This window comes from Coptis chinensis, chromosome 8, assembly GCF_015680905.1.
Source record: "Coptis chinensis isolate HL-2020 chromosome 8, ASM1568090v1, whole genome shotgun sequence".
Classification (NCBI taxonomy): Eukaryota; Viridiplantae; Streptophyta; class Magnoliopsida; order Ranunculales; family Ranunculaceae; genus Coptis; species Coptis chinensis.
This window is the reverse complement of record NC_141463.1, coordinates 83,427,652-83,447,280: the sequence shown is the minus strand read 5'-3', so window position 1 is coordinate 83,447,280 and position 19,629 is coordinate 83,427,652. Positions and strand designations below refer to the sequence as shown.

Here is a 19,629-nt window from a genome sequence, read left to right as displayed (position 1 = left end):
AATCGTTGAATTAACCTCGAGGAATAATTTCGAAAACTAGATCTGTGCGTTGAACTAAACTCATATAATAATTAACGGTAAATTTGAAACTATATGCAAATGCGTCGAACTAGCCTCAAAACATAATTGTATTATATGTAGTGAGAATGTCTCGACAAATATAGTTTTGCAATTAAAGTGGTGTTTATCACCTCTCTTTTTGTATAATGGGAATGTCTTTCTATTTAATATCTTTTTGGCTTTATGTGGGCATTCTCAAAATGTGGGGTTTTTATTGAAGTTGCAAGAAATTTAAATGAGTGATCAATATAATATTCATATCTCATTACTTTGCATAATATTAATATTTTTTAGAATAATTTAATATAACGGTACCCGTTCGTAGGACGGGTTAGAAAGCTAGTATTAAAGATATCTAAACACCTAGATCTAATCTAAACGCACCGAGCTGCCAAGCCTAGCTTTAGCCGCCATCACATAGAGGCGTGGGCGAGCTAGCCTTCCACCGCGCTCTTATCGTAACCCCATTCAACATCTGTCCTTTTTAGCCTTCTAACCCTATCCGGCGTCCGTCCGGGCTTTTCCTCCAACAACAATGAAACACCTGTTTTTCTGAGCTACTCGACTGCAAGCCGTCCTCTACAACTTCCACCGCTTTCTTCACTCCTAGATGCAATGAGAATAATGGAGAATGCACCGTTTCCATAGACCCCCGACCACTCATATTCATTCAATAGTCAATCCTCAGTCCCCAATTGAAGGAGAAAATCCCAAGCGGTTTAATCAACTTTATTGGAGTAAACTGAAGATGGGTACAATGATTGGGTTCTCCAACCCCCAACCTTTTCCACTCCCTCAAACCCCTTCCCCGGTATAATTTGGGCTCATTGATTTTTGCTATATTTCCTCATAGGCTCATACTACTCCATTCATGTAATTGACATGGCTTTTTTCTTTTCTTAGTTGAAGGATGCAGAAATACGGGTTTAAAGTTGTAGGTTCACTTTGGTGGCTTTGGAAACTCCTTATCTCTACATGAATTTGGTATGAATGTTGGGGGCAATTAGATCCATATAATGGTTTTTATTATTTTTTTTTTTTTGCAAGGTTTTTTTCGATCAATCACCAAGTTGCTTGGGGATTTGTCATTCTCAATTAAATTATATATGCTCAGAAATAACTAAGATGGTTGTTTGGCTTTTACTAATACCTACTTGATAAAATCATTTATAGGTTGGAGGACATTAGTTAAAAATTGTTCTACTCTTGGGAATGTAGCATAAAGGATATGATTGTTCTTTTCATTGAAGTAAAATGTTGCAAACTCCTTTTCCACTATGAATCAAAAGCTCAAAAGGTGGGTTTGGAATTTGGTTAAAAAATATTAATTGATAGACCAATCATAAAACTAATTTTCTCATAAAATACATGAGATTCGCATTAGCTGGTTAGTGTTCTGATGGATTTTATATCATATATACAATAATTGTGGCGCTAGACCTTCACAGCTTCTTCTTGGTAAACAATAATTTTTTAGTCAGAACTTATTATTCTCAGCATTGAAAGTTTTGCACTCATTAATAATTACACTTTAATGTGTTTTGGGTATAGTTTGCTATATTGCACCAATTTGAGTCAGCCTGATCTAGCTCCTTTTCGGGGACTATTGTCAATTTTTTTCGTTGCTTTTATCTTCACTATAGAACTATAAGGAATGAACTATAAAAGCCCATCATTTCAAAGGCTGTGGAAGGCCTTCAAATTATGATAGCCACTTCAACGTTTTGTTTGAAGGAGATTTTGTCTACACTGGGTACATAAAGCTGATTCATCTTTTGTTATATACATTGTCCAGTTTACTTTAAGGCATTCTCTTCTTTGGTATGTCTTACTGATCATTATTATCCATTAGCTTCTCATGATTTTGTTTTTTGTTTGTTTGTGCTAGGGAAATTCTTGGAACATTGAAGTTAATGTTGTGATTAACTCCAGTAGTGAGGTTAGGCTGAAATTAATTTCCCCATTAGTATCTTTTTGTTAAGTGCTAGCTCTATTTTGCATTGGACAAAAGATAGATTGTATATCAATATCTTGAGCTAACAAGTTCCTACTGGTAGTTCATTTATTTATAAGTACAAATGGTGAAAATGAATAAATGGATTCTTAGTATGCTTACTATATTAGCTAATATATGAAGTGTTCTAAAGAGTTACGTTATTCTGGTTTGAAAGAACATCTAAAATGGAACTAGCTGGAGAAGCATTTAACAAGCACGAGCGGTAGAGTGATCTCATTGGGGAACTCGATGTTTGTACAGGCAAAGATCAATCAGTGAGGACCACACTCTAGCCACGTAAATTTCTTTTTTCTAATCTTCCATCATAAATGTATATGGTGTGGTGTTAGGCTACTTTATTCTTTGTTCATTCTGCCCTTTACAAATATATGTACCAATTGTTTAGCTAGAATAAAGAACAATAACCATTTGGTTTTCATAACAGATAATGTGGGTAATATGTGTATATAAGCTACTCCAAAGTTGCCCCTTATTGAGTTATTAAGAATCCCTTATCGAGTTACCAAGAGTTCAACGAGGGGGAGCCTGAAAATTTCAACCTATCTATGCACAAGGTGAAACTCCTAATCCATATAGCTTGAAGCTGATGATTGGCTTGAGAAATAAAAGTAGATTAGAACCAAGTGTATCATGGTGATAGAAAGTATATAATATACCAGGAATAAGAGTTTCAAGCAGTTCATTGGTGGTTGCAGTGAAAGAAGGTTAATTCTAAGTGTATAGTGGTTGCCTCTCCAATAGGGTTTTCGGAAAATTTAGAGCACTAGCTCTTTTTATCCTCTCTCATGCATATGAGATGAAACTCATAACCATTTCTAGGGAAACTAAATCTTTGTCGAGTTGGGGTGGTTAGAGAAGTAAATCTATAGAGTAGCCTATGTGGACTTTAAAGATGGATGATATACTGCTTGAATTGGAATTGCAGAAAGGATGTATTTGCCACTGATCGATTTGCCTCTTAACCCAAGAAACATGTGCGAAAGAGTGGGTCAACAGTTTCTCAACAAATTTTCATGTGTCGCCCTCTAACGTTTAGCAGAGTAGTAAGTTTATTTGGATCTTCAGCAGCACTGTACTTTTTAAAAGCAAGGTAGTGCATGCCTTGACATTTTTGTTACACTTATTACATCTAATCCCCATATAAGAGAATATTTTTTATGAAATTCTCTCAATTGTGTTGTGGTTTTCATCTCTTATATCCTTATTCAAGAAATTATGAAATTCAATGATATAGTGAAAAATACGAGATTCTGACTCGATGATTTGCTTCCAACAAATATAAGATTTGTACTTGGTGATTCACGTGTACTTTACATAATGGCATTTTTTATGCTGACTTTGTTGTTGATTTCATTTCAAATTTGTGTCAAATATGTGTCCTATGCAGTAACAAACCAAAATTGGAAATCTGCAGGCACGTGTTGAAAATAATTTTGTGCTACCATTGCTGATCGAGGAAGCAAGATTAGGTAATGTATATGTGTGTTTGTGTCCATTATCATTTTGTATGGTGTTTTGTTCTACTAACCATGCATAACATCCTTATGTTGTGGTACAACCATTGAATATTTGATTAATTTTCATATATTCAAGTGTTCACAGCCAAAATATATGAATGTTAGTTCCCCTCCACTCACACCAAAGAATTGGAGATTACCGTTGAAATGGTCATGGTATTTTATGTTCAAGTGGTGAAATCTATACGTCAACTTTGTTATTTAACTCTTCCAAGTTTCCATACTATGATACTAGCTATATGACTATAGTATAATTCTTAAATAAACTCAAGAATTGAGAATCTCTTTTTGTTACCTGTTTTAATGATTCTAATCATTCTATAATATATTTCATCTATTTCATTTTCATCTGACATCTACTAAGGCATATTAACATGTACTTGGGGTGCTAATTGTTTAGTAGTACCAACCTGTTTTAATCCTGACATCTGAGTTATAAAAAAATATTGTTTAGTTTATGAAGATGTTTTTAGAGTTTTGTCTGACAAATATATCATCATTTGAATTGTAATTTGCATTTTAAGTGTAAGCTCTTAACAAACACTACCAAATCATGTGAATTTTGTTAAAGTATAATAGCATTTTTTCATTATAACATCCCAACACTGATAAAAGCCAAACAATAATAATTTATGTCAAGCTTATCATTTGTAGAGCGTGGGAAGCTTCGCGCTAGATCATGTCGATCGACTCCAATTGGTGCTAAAATGCTGCTACGAAATGATGTAGATTCATCTTCTGAACATGCGGGCTCGCTAATGTCCCATCATTAAGGTATATATGTATAGGGTTTAATATATGCTTGCACTGTTTATTTATTTAAATTATGTGCACTTATTTATTTGTTCCTTGCTTCTATTCACACACATGTCTTGATATGTCTTGCAGTTCAGCGTGTCTCTACTTCCATCAACATTGGGGTTGGCCAAGGTCCTACTCCTGAATCCATTCTTTGTTCACAAAATAATTTGGATTTGTCTTCAGACCATGTTAGCTCACTACCATCCAATCATTCAAGTGTGTATGTACATTTAATACACGCTTGCATTTTCCAATCATATACTATTAATATATTGTTTTCTATACACTTTTTTATTTTTTATCTATTTCTTACTTTTATTCACACACATATATCTCACTATATCTTGCAGATCAGCACGTCTCCACTTCTATCAACAATTCAGATAGGAACTGTTCCATACCTCAGTCTGTTCTTCCTTCACAAATTAGTGACTCTTTTTTACATCATCATTCTTCAGTGGAACTTGGTCATCCAAAGACACCTACCACAGGACTTCGTAATTCCTTTTCTTTATATATTCTTTTACAATTGATATTTTTAATTGTTAGCACTATTTTATGTGTCCTTTTACAGACTTGATTATAAAACCACTAATACCCCTGAATTTTGTGATGATGATTCATCTTACTCACATATATGAGTTATTATTATTATTATTATTATTATTATTATTTTTTTTATTTTATTTACTTTTTTTTTAGACAAACAAACGACCCCAACAGATTTAGACACATCTCAACTTATTGGCATTTTGCAACGACATTTGGAGTCAGAAGTATCTAGGATTGGAGGACCCATTATACTCCTGTTTTGGATATTAGCCAAGGTTCTATAGGTGTTCTGTTTAATAATACAGGTGTGTTAACTCACTGTGCTTTCGGTATACAAAGAAGTGTGCTTTCGGTATACAAAGAAATACTACAAGTATCTTGCTGAAAATCACTACGTTTTTTTTATATATATAAATGGTAATCTCTAAGTCCTACCTATTGCTGTTATTATAAATTTTTTTTACCACCTGATTGATGTCTTATTCTCTGTTCAGCAGCTAACCTTTCTTGAGTAAAATTGCTCATTATACTCAACTATTTCGAGATATCTACTGCATACAAATCTCCTGAACATCAACTACAAAATTGGTAGTCCTTAATTCTCTGACTTCAGCAGGTAAACTCATCTGTATTCTATGTAACCAGTTTTGGCACTTTGCAAGATTTGAATGTATAATTCCATATATGTTGTTGAAAGCTAAAAATAATATATTTAGTACCATTAATTTCCCAATAGAAGATGATATTTGTACTGTCAATCTGTTTCTATATCCGAGTCTACCCAAAATGTTTGGTATGTTGCCTGTAATAAGGTTATCTGCAACACCAAAATATTTCAAACCTATGAGGTTGCCTGAATATTGTATTATTTTCTATGTCAATATTTTCAACTATAGAGAAAAAAATTTCCATAGACTTGGGTATTGAACCTCTAGGAACATTTTCACGAACACTTAAGACTTCTAAGTTGATACAGTTACTCAATGAAGATAGAAATTCCATATTACTTCCTGCTCTACTTCCCAATCTATTAGAACCAGCACGTATTCGGTAAGGGTGTTGCAGGCTTCCTAAATCTTCAGGCATTGGTCCACTTAACTAGCTACCTGAAACTAACATATTAGTGAGTTAGTCCCTTCTTCAGATGTTTTATGACCTCTGTTCTACTGAGTTTTTTATCCTCTTGGGCCTGTTTATATTTCTATAATATAAAGGGAGAGGAGTTATGAAATGGAGACATAAGGCCATTATAGACTGGGGGTGAGATTTAAAGCTTTCTTTTGCATTTGCTACATTTTCTCTTCTATGTGTTAAGTTTCACTTAAATTTTAGAAGTTTTTCAGGTGAAATTGTCATATATTCTGTATAGGCTGCCATCAGTAAGGATATAAGAAAATATTGGTTAGAAAGATTTTATTGGATTTTAAAATGTTGACATAACGTCACAGTAAGAGTTTTGATTCTATGACGACCAAATAGAGTTGCACTTAGTCGATACATCGCTTTTCATTACCAGCATGTCATCTCATGTTCCATGATAACTATAGTATATACCGAACCCTAAAAAAAAACTTTGGTCTACTGCCAAGCATGGAGAAATTAATCGTGTCTTGATAGTAAGCATCAAACTTGGTCTTGGAATTGAAGCTTTGACAGCATGTCAATAGGGTCATACTGTCATTAATTGTGACAAAAATCCACTGGTTTAGCAATCAAATCTTTCAATAAATCAAATTTGGCTTATATGTTAATGCAACTCATTCATCTATACGTTACGTTCTTTTATGAAAATTTTTTGTTTATAAATGTAATCTTTGTACTAACTTTATTGGATTGTTGCAACAAAACGGCTGTAGCTATATTAAGGGTTCTGATACTGCAGACAAATGATGAGTGAGAAGGTACTTTTGAAACTGAATGCCTAAGAGGCTAGGTGCAGATATAGTTGTAATTCTTTTGAAAATTTGCAGCTAGACAAAGTAATTATCATGTGAGATAACTTGGAAGTGATAAGAAAGCTGAAAAATAAAGGCAGGGGAGCTGGATTGGTGACAAGAAAATAGAGTCCATATCATTGGACCTCCCTTATCAAATTTTTGTTTGGAGTTATAGATTTAATAAGTTTTTGGAGTAACCTTGGCGGCAACCTGGGAGTCTCAATACAACAAAACTTGGGTCAATACTATGTGACTGTTTTGTATCTGTATATGTATGTGCATAGACTTTAGTCTTTTCCTAGACGTTATTTTCTGACTTTTGTCTCTGTACTCTAACTTAATAGCTTCTGTATTATGGTTCAAAAGTTCAATACAATTCTGCCATGATGGAGATGTACAGTTCTAAGAATACTCACTGTCTTATACAAATAGTTTGGCATAAAAACACGTGCGTATGCATGTGCATCTTACTCGTTATTGTTAATTGTTGGAGAAATAATGAGACCTTCCAACGATACCTGTCCATGATATATTTCTAAATTGGTATGCTAAATCCCAAAAAGAGTGAAGTGACTTTCCAATAGATATATAGTCATAGCCCATAGCCAATGTTCCAAGATTATTTATGTCTAGACAAATTCAACTCTATACATATCTCTACAGCTTCCTGAAAATAAGGGCTTTAGACCAAGCTCCTTTAAAACAATTAAATTACTATCTTGTTTGTACGTGACCTCCTTGTCATCCAATTCCATTCCTTTTTTGATACCTGCAATGTGTAGCAGCAAATTAAAGTAATTAAAGAACACAAAGTTTACTTTTGAGTCAAATGCAACACAAAAGATGTAAGGTAACACTGAATAACAAAATCAGAATTGGTGTAAACGTACTTCTATAGTGGGTCTAAATAACAATAATCCAAGTATGGTATTCAACAATGTCATTTATATAAAATGATACATATGTTTTTAAAAAAAAACTTCTTCGCCTCACATAAATTCCTTTACCATTACAACTGTAAGTAGTAAGTGATTGTACATGAAGTTATACCTATTGAACCGTTGTAGTAAAAGCATCTCTAACCCCAAATTTGACAACATAATCAGAACTTTTAATTTGGAATTTAAACGATAGAAAAAAATCAACAAAAAAATTTGAGTATCGTAGCCAAATTTTGAATAGTTGTAGTCGTAGTGATCGATCTCGAAGTTTTAAGAGACAGGACCGTCGCCTAGTTATTTGTTTTCATGTAAGAGAGAGAAATCATTTGGAGTTGGAAGAAAGTAGAATAGAGAGTTTCAAGCGTAACCAGTTGAAGAACAAAATAAAATACGAATGTTTTTTTTTTTTTTTTAAAAAAAAGATTAAAAAAAGTTTGAGAAAGTTTTGTTTAGCGACTAATAGTGTTTGTAAAACTTTGGTTGACAGTTTAAAAATTGGACCCAACTAATTTATGGAACGAATGAAAAGGGAATTACTTTTACGTAGTAAAGATATTTTAAGGGTAATCTTGGACATACCAACAAAACGCTCAGTACCTGAATTTTAAAATAAATAAATAAAAAAAGATTTTAGACATATTTAGTTTCGTAAATTATCCTTTTTTTTTCATTAGATGTATCCAAAAATATTTAATGACTAAATTAAACAAGTCATTTACTCTACGTGATTCAAAAGAAAAAGACTGCGGTTTTTTTTTCCTTCTTCTTCAATAACCTCTTATTCTTTTATCTCATCAATAATTTTATCTCATCAATAAACATGCAGACACCAACTTTTGATTTGAATCAATCATACAAAAGTAATGAGGATGAATACCAACTAAACGAGAATGAAGAAAAAAATTCAAAATCAAATTTTAACGAATGGGAGAACGCAGAAGACTATTATACTTTGGATTAATACAATGTACAGATACAAACACCAAACAAAAGTGTGAGTTTGTTTGCAATATTAAACAAAGTGCTATTTTTTTTGGGTGCATACTGAGTATAAATAAGAAACCTAAACCATTTTTTTTTTTTGATAAAATTTTACTTTGAACAGCCTCATTCTATTAGTAGTGCATCTCCAAATGCATTGTCTTTGCTTCAGCAGAATTATGAGTCAGAAAATGAAGAGTAAGAAAGCCCAACAGAAAACTATAATTTTGTTTGTCCGGATACGACCGATACATTTACAACTGCAACAGTAAGAATTTGAAGACACTTTTATATATTTAGTATATCGTTTTTCCGAATGGTGATGTAATACAATCTATAACAAAATGATTACAAATATTTGAAAATCGAAAAGACCTTGTTGATTGGTGCAGAGAGGTAGGGAGCAGAGAAATTGGTTTTGTGGTTATCATTACAAAGTCAGATAGCGTTGAAAGTGGCCGAAGACCTAGGGTGCTTTTAACTTGTGAGAGAGGTGGTGTTTTTAAACCTCAAAAACCAAAGAAGATAGATCGATACAAGCTATCCATGAAACTCCCTTGACAGACAGGAACGAAAAAGTGCAAGTGTTCATTTAAGTTGAGGGTTATCAGCGTAATCAAGGGGGATGGGAAGTGGTAATAGTTTGTGGAACTCATAATCACCGTCTTGCTGAAAATCTTACAGGCTATTCTTTTGTGGGAAGGCTAACACGAGATGAAGAAATGATTGTGATCGAGATGTCTGAGGCTAACGTTAAACAAAGAGAAATTTTGAATGCTTTGAAAAGGAAAGACGACCTAGAGAATTTGTCAACCCTAAGTACCATCTACAATTTTCGAGCGAAACATCGTCTTACAAAATTGCAAGGGAGATAACAGATGCAACAATTATTGAAGATGTTGGACAATCGCGATTACTATGAGTCTCATAGAGAGAACGTGATTACAGGAGAATGCAAGGATCTTTTTTTTGCTTATTCGAGATCAATTAAGTTGGCCAAGTGTTTTCCAGAAGTGTTGATTATTGATTGTACCTATAGGACTAATCTTCACAATCTGCAATTGCTAGAAATTGTTGGGTTTACGTCTATAATGAAGACGTTTGCTATTGTTTTTGCATATTTAGATTCAGAGAAGGAAGATAACTTTGTTTGGGCTTTGGAAATGTTATACAGTGTTTTGGAAGGCAAGGCATCTAGTGTAAAAATTATTATGACTGACAGAGACTTGGCATTGATGAATGTTGTGGTACGTGTATTTCCCAAGGCTAAACACCTCCTTTGTCGTTGGCACATTCAGACTAATGTGATTACTAACTGTAAAAAATCTTTTGAAGAAAACAATGAGTTTCAGAAGTTCTACGAAATGGTTTGTGATTTATTCAGTTCACCTACTAAAGATGTCTATAATGAAAATTTGGTTGTGTTTAGAAATGAATATGCACATATGACACGTGTAGTACAGTACGTCGAAGAGTTATTGAACAAGTACAAGGAACAGTTTGTGGTGGCTTGGGTTGATTTAGTGATGCACTTCGGCACTCACACCAGCAATAGAGTAGAATCCCAACATTCATCTTTGAAGAGAAATTTGAGGAGTTCGCGCGGCAATTTGTACCAAAATTGGGATGTGATTGATAACCTCCTTGAAAATCAGCTCAATAGTATACAAACTTCATTTAATATTAGTTGCAACATTATGTGTCATTATAGTTGAGACAGGGCATATAGTGAGATTAGAGGATTTATCTCTAGGGAGGCGATTGATATGTTGTCGAAAGAACTTGTACGTTCAAACAAAGTGGGCATTTATGAAAAAGAATGTGGGTGTGTTTTGAGGCGTACTTGTGGTCTTCCATGTGCTCATGAGTTGGTACATATGGTAAAACTTGGTGATTGTTACATACCCTTGAGGTTCATAAATCGTCGTTGGCGGCAACTTGATTTTGAGCCAATGGAACTTCCAAGAAGGTCGCTGGACATTTCACCTGAGGTGGAAGGAATTAAGAAGAAGTTCAACTGCTTACCAGAACACCAAAAACTAATGTTGATGAAGAAATGTTTAGAGCTTGCTGATCCAAAGACCACACACATGCAAAAGCCTCAAGAAAAACTCAATGTCAAAGGTAGACCATCAATTTTAAAGAAACATGTGAAAGTATCAACTCAAGATCAGAATGATACAAGAAGAGAACCATTTGCTTTTGAGTATGCACAGACGCAAGAGGAGAAAAAAAACAAGTGAACAAGTTCGGAAGAAGAGAGGCAGACCACGTAAGAACCAAGGAGAAATGCAAGCAATTGAAAAAGTACCTAAAAAAATAGGCAGACCACCTAAGAAGCCAGCTCAAACATCTTTGCTAGAAGATTTGAATCCATTGCTTAGCAATTTTATTGTTTCATGTGAGGATGTCCTTGGGGATGGACACTGTGGATACAAGTCCATAGCAAGATTATTGAACTATGGTGATGAGACTGGATGGTTTACCGTGAGGAAGAGGTTGTTGGTCGAGTTGATGGAATATGTAGAAGAGTACATTGAATGGTCTGGATTCACCATTTTCAAACACTTAATTCAAAATTTACAATGTACAAAGTCAATGACGATGAACCCGACTGAGTGGTTTGAACTTCCTGACATGGGTTAAGTTGGTTAACTGCTTGTGCTTATAATTGTGTGTTTGTCACCCTAGCGCCAAAGCAGTCGTTAACTTACCTTCCTTTGAGAACTCCACCAGACTTAGAGCATACTCTCATTATCTCAATTGCTCATATAAATCACGGCATATATTATGTGCCGCTTAGACTTAGTGATGATGCTCCCTTGCCACCAGTTATATCAGTTTACCACAATCTAGCCTACTCGGGCATTGCTGACTTGTGGATAGCAAATGTTCAAGAAAAACTTGCCCACTGGGATAGGAAGGTAAATTCAAAAAATAAAATAAAATAAAAAATTATAGGCTGGACTTGGGTGGAAGCATTTTTGGTTCTTGATTTGAGTTTGTTAAATTATGTTGAGCTTGTTGAATTAATTTTAGTAAGATGTTGAGCAAGTTGTATAGGAGCAAACTAAAAGAAGAACAAACACAACACATGGGACTTCAAAAAAAGAGAAACAGAAACAAGAAAGATTTGTCATATATGTATATATACTTGTGTAGGATTGCATATATTAAACTATTTTTAGGTAAGTAGATTATTTGTTGGTAATGGGCATCGATGGGGTCTCGAGTTTTAGTCAATAAGAGTTTGTTTTGATTCAACTCCCTTACTGCCTTACGTACTAGATTGATACTTTTGAGATATATTTCCTCTATGTATGGGTGTTTCAGTTCTAAATGGCAATCCTAGCAGCTTGTTTTATGTAGTTTAGTTTAAGAGTTCTGTAGTAATATTGTATATCTCGGTTTGTTTGTTTTTTCGGTTGCCTTGGTCTTATTTCATTTTTGCATAACATTTTAACTTGTCTCATACTTATTTCTTTTTTGAAGAACAAGGTGATACAAATATTGCTCAAGGCACAAGCAATAACCAAAATGTTCATTCTAACATTGGTGAAACAGCTGCATGTCCCAATTCTTTAACCAGCATGTGCGGACTACCTGATTTAAATGAAGATGTTCATCCTGAAGTGAGTGGATCGTCTGACCTTGATTCGTTTAGCTTTCAAGAACTCATTAACGAGGCTAAAGAGAAAATGAAGAGAAGCAGAAAAAAAAAATACTAGGTCAGAGATAATTCTAAAAGATGAAGAAATTGAGCATAAGTGGGAAAATATTTTACGTGATTTTAATCCTTTGATCTGTGATATGATTAAAGATTTAGTTGAGGTAACCCCGGATGGGCATTGTGGTTATAGATCCATCGCTACACTACTAGGATATACAGATGATTTAGCATAGTGGGCGATGGTGGTCTTATCTTTGGAAGAGTTGATGCGACATCGCGAGATTACTATCTGAGAGGTGTACGGTAATGACGGGTTTGAAAACCACAAAAGAAACTTAGAGTGTACCAAGTCTTCTACAGTGAATGAGAAAGAATGGCTTGATCTCCCGGACATGGGTTCCTTAGTCGCAAATGCTTTTAATTCTGTTTTTGTCACCATAGCGTCGCGGCAATTAGGTGTCACGTACTTTTCGTTGAGGACAGGTCCAGAAGAAATGTTCTGGATAATCGCCATTTTCCACATAAACAAAGGACATTTTGTGCCAGTTGTGCTAAAGGATATTGCTCCTCTACCTCCGATTTGGCGAGATTGGCAGTCTGTTAGATAGTTAGAAGCAGCAGTGTGGAAAACTGTTTTGAAAGGAAAATTGGGCAGGTGGGCCGGATCGGTTCCGATCAATATGCAGAACCTACAATATGTTTTTCCAGATTAGTTTTAGTTGTTGGATAGAAAAATAAAATAGTTAGTTGTAATTTCTCAAGAATTACTCTGTGCTTATTTCATTATAGAACATGGCTTATGGCAATATTGAGGTTTAGTTGTTGGCAATATGTATGGCTTATGGCTTATGGCAATATTTCATTTAGTTGTTGGCAATATGAGGTTTTGAGTGTCAACAGAACAAAGATCTCTTAATATAGATATGCTTAACTTGCGTAGTTACTATAGAAGAGAGACCTGCATTTCACCATTTTGCTGTTTCTGTTGATGCCCCTTTAATTTTTTTTCCGTCGTCTATGATGGGAAGTGAAGTGTTGATTCTTTGAAATATAAGGAAATTTGGAGGGTGATTCGAGGTGAAGGCGGTTTGCTTATGAGAAAACAAATAGTCGACAAAAGAGAAGTAGAGGTGGGACTGTGGGAGATCATTTGCCACTTGACATAACTTGGGTTTCATAATTGAGCACATTCTAAGACCAATGTCACGATTGATATGAACTTGAATTTAACAGTGAGCAGAGTGCCCACTTTCAATGAAATACAAAGCTTTGTAACGGTAAACATACTATATATGGTGGCATGGATCACGCTTACATGCAAAATCCTGCACTAAAACTTACATAACTATAGAAGCAAACACTCTTCTTAGCTAAGTTCATTATAACGACACAAAGAGCAACAAACAGAGGAGGATCAATGGTGAGGAAAACATCTCAAAAGATAAAAGACACTTTTCTTGTATCATGATATTAGACCCAGGTGGATTCGAACCATCAACCTCTCAACTAGTGAGCGCTCTTTCCATTTTGAGCTTATGGATCCACTGATAGCAAACACAGAGAAACAAACATTTATTTTGATAAAGTAAATAAAAACCATCCAAAGTCGTTTACATCACAACTAAAAAAATATCTTAGCATAGATGGGGGATCTTATCACAGCACGGGGAAAACAGAGACAAACATTTGATTAGAGCAGCAACACAGCAAGAAGAGGGTACAGGAGCAAAGAAAGACACAACACAGCCAGTGCATCAAGGAATATCATCAAGAAGTGAAAAAATTCGAAGCAAGTGGAAAGAAGTGGAGATGGTTGCTGGTGTTGTTGCTGTTGTTGTACCTGTTGAGGATACTGCTGAGGCCATTGCTGTTGATACGGTGAAAATGGTAGCCCATAAACATCTCAACAGCAAATCGTTCGTCAATACCACCTCTCCGGGCCTACAAATGAGGAAATTATTGGGCAATATGAAAGCACAGCAGCATCAAGTAGATATTTAAAAATAAGATGGCTAGCTGCTTTCAAAAAAAAAAAAAAAAGGATATATACCAATGGTGGGAGGCGACTAGGGTCTTCTTCGGGTGGGATTCAGCCTTGGTGACAGCCATGATAACCAAGCAATCCCCAGAAGGCACAGACTTGACCTTCCCCCTCAACCATCCTGATGCAGCAGTAGCCGACGCCATCCTTGAACAACAAGAAGAGGGTACAAGAGCAAAGAAAGACAAAACACAACCTGCATATGTCACGACTGCTGGCCGGAGTTCGAGGGGCTATAACAACTATGTCACTACAAGGATTAAACAGGAGCATGGCAGCTACATGGTTATCGTGGCTGGAGGAGGGAAAGGACACTAGCAAGATGCAACACGTCTGCTGTGGAATGGGGTTAACTTCAGGAGCGGGTAACTGCGGAATTTTTTCACTAAGGCACAACAACAAATGCTCTTGCTGGAGAATTTATCACCAACAACTAATAGAATAAATGCATCCACCAACAGACCTAAGAACTCAAGAGGATCATTCCTGGTAGATATATAAGCAAGAACTTGAGCAGATATTGAGTTGTGTACACTCCAATGGCCAATTTAAAACTGCCTACAGAACTCTTAAAATCCCCAATGCACAAGAAAAAGGCACAACCTGGTTTGGGATAAGCTTGTATGGCATTCCTTCACTAAATGACGACTATGTTACAGACAACAAGAAAAAGCTTATTCAAATGGTTGGATGTTGGCTATAGATGTCGACTTTGTTACAACAGAAGGCTTAATATATGTTGACATCTACCAGACGGCACACCATGTGAATCTACAGACATAATTAATTAATTACATACTTTCAAGTTTCAAACCCAGCGTCCATATAAAACAGATTACTGCTAAGGAAATTTTCACAATCAACAAAATTGATCACATTTTCAGATGGATAAATTCAAATTTATACAAAAACACATAACTTCACAGATAGAATAGATTAAGCAATCAAATAATAGTAAACGACATGTAATTCTGCAGATACATATAATGATATAACACAAAGTCACAAACACTACAAAGAACACAACTCAAAAGGACTGTAATTATAACTATGAAATAATGAGAAACAAAACAAGAAAGATTGCTGCTCACCGTGTAAAAGTGTCGACAAGCTTCTACAAGATCATCCACGAGTTCTTTTATAGTCTAGCTTCAGAGGAACTCTGGGTTTATGAAGAAGAAGACTGCGAAAAGAAACAACACAGTGCGCATAAACTGATGTCTGACGCACTGTTTTCTGCCAACCAAACTTCCAAACATCATATCTACCACCACAGACCTCGGAATGCAACGAGGCCAATTGGGTTGGAAAGAAGACTCAGAAAACTCACTTTTTCATGTTTTGGCGAGAGTTTGAATCTGACCCTAACTAGGTGAAAACTCGATTCCAAACCAAGTACATATTCGGCCCAAAAACAAACTCTAACCCAAAGCCCATCTAGATTAATAGAATCCGGTCAACTTAAAATAAAAAAGACCCAGCCCACAAAAATAATAGAAACCAACCCAACAACTCAAGGCCCAAAACCATAAACTACTTAAGCCCAAAAGTTTATAAAAACAACTCAAGCCCACCATTCAAATTCGGCCCAAACCCAACTGAAAGAAACTAAAACCCAGCCCACTTCAGGTCGTCTTCTACCTCCGTCTTCTTCCCCAACATCCCACACCACCACCGAAACAACCACCACCCCTCTCACTCACTACCACACCAAAACCATTCGATTTTGATCCCACTCAAAAACCCAACTTTTTGCCATCTTCAAAACCCAATTCCATCACTTAAAAAAAAATGACCCCGATCCCATTAACGACAATATGGGCGACTTGAACAGTATCCAAACATATACCCATCACCCAACAACAACAACCAACAAATTTTAACCACCAAACCACTTGATTCAAATACCACAACCCATATATTCACTCAATCACTCGGCAGTATACAATAACCCCTATACCCAATCTAAATTGACAGTATAAAACAACCCATATACTCCATCTTAATTGGCAATATAAAAGTATTCAATACCCATTACTTTAAATTTAAAGAGAACAATTTTGATAGAGCATACAGAATAATTTAGAACGGCACAAAATGAATAAAACTTAACTGACACAATTATATGTTATATGTAATCAGTTTTGAATAAGCACTGCACAGTTATATGAAATCAGTTTTATCGAATCAGTAAACCGTTTGTTTAGAGAGAAAACCTGTCACACCCCGAATTTCGACAAAATTCGGAAAAACAATATTTGTTTCCGACTCTTCGATTTTCGAGGTGTGATGCACTCTCCACTCCTAAAAACCCATAATCAGTTTAAATACGCGGATAATTAAAAACCAGTAAAAATTTCAAATTAACAAAAGTCATCTTCATTACAAAAATTCACAAAACTGATTAAGTTATAAATCTCCTTTCAACCCTCTTTAGTTATAAATACAACTGAAAATATAAAACAACATTGGTCTCAACTTAAAATCTATTACACCTTAAGGGAAAACAAAACATATCCTGAATGCGACGCTAATGCAAACCACAAGCAGCAACCAACCTTCTTCAACATGAAACCTGACAAGACTTATCAACTATGTTCATTTAATGAACACACCCGATAAGCAAACATGTAAATCGGGCCAACATTATAAACAATGCTGGTATGAGTAGCTTTAAAATACAACATATACTTATACATATACATACACAATCCATAAGGCAGTTAGTTCCTCCACCAAAGCGCCTTAACTTCCAACAACTAATACGACATTCTTAACTACAATAAGTAAGGCAGGTAGTTCCTCCACTGAGGCGCCTTAACTTCCCACTAACCACACAACAAACCATACGCATAATAAAAAGGCATTTAGTTCCTCCACGAGGCACCTTAGGTTCTAACTAAACGACCAGCCAAGCATATTTTATACTTACCGCATTTCATGCTCAATTACAGAGTGGGTAGATCTCACGCCAAGTAATAGGTTTGACCCACACTACGCAAAACCATATACGATCATCTATCTAAAGATACATCATTAACCAACACATTACCATAATTATATTAATTAAGGCTTTCTTTTGCGTGTCCCTAAAATCCGTCAGATCTATGTCTTACCTAGTTTCCTAGCTACCATAATCGCTTCCCAACATGTAACATGTACATCCACATGCCTCCCTTCACATAATGAACCACTTCATATGTGTAACTACCCGGCGGGATGCGACACGGTAACCCTCACACGAAAGCCATTATGCAAGAAATCTTGCCACTATTCGCATAAAATATCGCGCATCTCGTTCTAGTTTTGCGAACGGAATAATCAAGCCACCATTCGGCTACGCCAGAAGGGCCTTTCAGCTTCACTGAAACGCCAGAAGGGCCATTCAAATTCACTGAAACGCTCGAAGGGCCAATTTTATCACATACGCCCATCACAAAGGCCAAATCATATGAGTTGTGGTAGCTAGGTTCTAGGATTTTCGTTACGTAATTTATTCAGGTGTCATACATTTATATCTCAGAATAATTCTTATTCTATCTCATGCCAGTATACTTAATTGTACTGAAGCTCAACGTTTCTCGTTATAATACAATCCACATTATCACGTGCCAATACTTTTTTATTCTTTACACCCTACTCACGTCAAATCTTAATTAGATAATGACAAACAAAGTTATACAATATTGACAATATTTTATTACTACCTTTGTCCATATTCTTTAATATATGAAAAACTAGAAAAAGTCAACATTCCACAGTCAACGGTCAACAGTCAATGGTCAAAGTCAAAGTCAAAGTCAAAGTCAACACGTCATTTCCATATTCAACAAGTTCATGGTCATAGCCATGATTCATGGCTAAGGTCAAAGGTGCATGGCTCATGGGCTCATGACTAAGGTAATGGTTCGGACCCAACTAGCCAAGCCCAAACCCAAAGAAAATAGAAACTGGCCCAACACTCTACTTAGTTTGGCCCAAAACAAAAGAAATAGAAAAAATGACCCAAAGCAACTATGTGGTTCGGCCAAACCAAAAAAATAGAAATTTCGGCCCAGCAACTAAACCACCTAAGGCCCAAGCCCTAAAGCCCAAACCGACCAATAGTGTCATCTTCTCCATCAGCCACCACCAGCACTAGCTCGCGCGCCGGCCACCACTCCTCACCTCCTCATCACATCGGTTTGACTCCCCATAAAAAACCAACTAACTTTAACAAAAGCCCAACTCGATTTCCTATATTGCTAACCCTCCCCCTTTGAATGGGATCTGGTCGTCCGCCATTAACAGCTTGTTTCAAGCTTCCACCAGCACCCATTTGCAGCCCTCCATCACCAACAACCCATTCAAGCCGACTAATTTAAAAATCAAAACGACAAGATATCAAACAACATCAGACAGGCGACGCCATTAACGTCTCCCTCAAAGCTTCGATAGCACCCTTTCTCCACCACCAAATCATCCCCAATCATCAATCAATCCCATAACAAAATACAACAGTTTAACATCACAAAAAAACATAGTTTAAACAAATATGAACAAGACGATTCCGTTCCTCGGGCTTAATTGCATTGACACCCTTCGCCTTGAGCTTGAGCGGCTCCCCTCACAATGTACCACCACAACCCAACATCCATCCATAAACCCCGACATCAGCCAACCATCAAGACTGTATACCAGTTCAACCCATTTACTGGCTGATACTTTCTTTGGGCTTTAGCCGCCATTAACGAGCCCAAACAAGGTTCGACAGTTCAATAATAACCAAAACAATATACTAATAATTAACCAGTTTAATAAATAACAAGACATGACGAATAAGAATGAACAGTAAAACTATTAATGTATACTGGTGAAGTAGAAAACTAACTACTCACCTGTATTAAAACTCGACGAATCCCTCATCGTCCGAATTGTCACGCTCCAACGCTCTAGCAATCCAGCTTCTATCTCTGTCTCCATTTTTATTTTATTTTATTATCTAAGAACCCTATTCTCCATAACAATATGAATATATACTTGGGTTTGAAACCTAAGCCCAATACAGACTCGGGCCTAGAAACCAGGCCCACATATCCCAAATCCAATCCAACAAATTTTAAATAAATAAAT

At 35.8% G+C, this 19,629-nt stretch overlaps 1 protein-coding gene and 2 long non-coding RNA genes across 20 annotated transcripts; 2 read left to right on the top strand and 1 right to left on the bottom strand.

Annotated features, from left to right (window-relative positions):
* The first annotated feature begins 440 nt into the window (after positions 1-440).
* On the top strand, positions 441-7,293 carry LOC147483595 (uncharacterized). Of its 18 annotated transcripts, XR_015204434.1 has the most exons (10): positions 441-871; positions 964-1,044; positions 1,795-1,813; positions 1,949-1,999; positions 2,232-2,353; positions 3,492-3,546; positions 4,249-4,368; positions 4,483-4,615; positions 4,746-4,892; positions 5,098-7,293. It is a non-coding gene; the product is annotated as an uncharacterized LOC147483595 (long non-coding RNA). The 18 variants fall into 18 exon arrangements; XR_015204428.1 differs by lacking the exons at positions 1,795-1,813; positions 2,232-2,353 and having other exon boundaries at positions 4,483-4,524; positions 5,442-6,848; positions 6,918-7,293; XR_015204431.1 differs by lacking the exons at positions 1,795-1,813; positions 2,232-2,353 and having other exon boundaries at positions 5,098-5,252; positions 5,445-7,293.
* On the bottom strand, positions 6,133-8,207 carry LOC147483594 (uncharacterized). The gene is made up of 2 exons (XR_015204441.1): positions 7,935-8,207; positions 6,133-7,653 (listed from the first exon to the last, which is right to left on the bottom strand). It is a non-coding gene; the product is annotated as an uncharacterized LOC147483594 (long non-coding RNA).
* A 1,477-nt stretch (positions 8,208-9,684) lies between these two features.
* Positions 9,685-11,049, top strand: LOC147483593 (uncharacterized). The gene is made up of 2 exons (XM_086579603.1): positions 9,685-10,304; positions 10,527-11,049. The coding sequence occupies exons 1-2, from the start codon at positions 9,685-9,687 to the stop codon at positions 11,047-11,049; spliced, it is 1,143 nt and encodes a 380-aa protein (XP_086435729.1).
* The last annotated feature ends 8,580 nt before the right edge of the window (positions 11,050-19,629 follow it).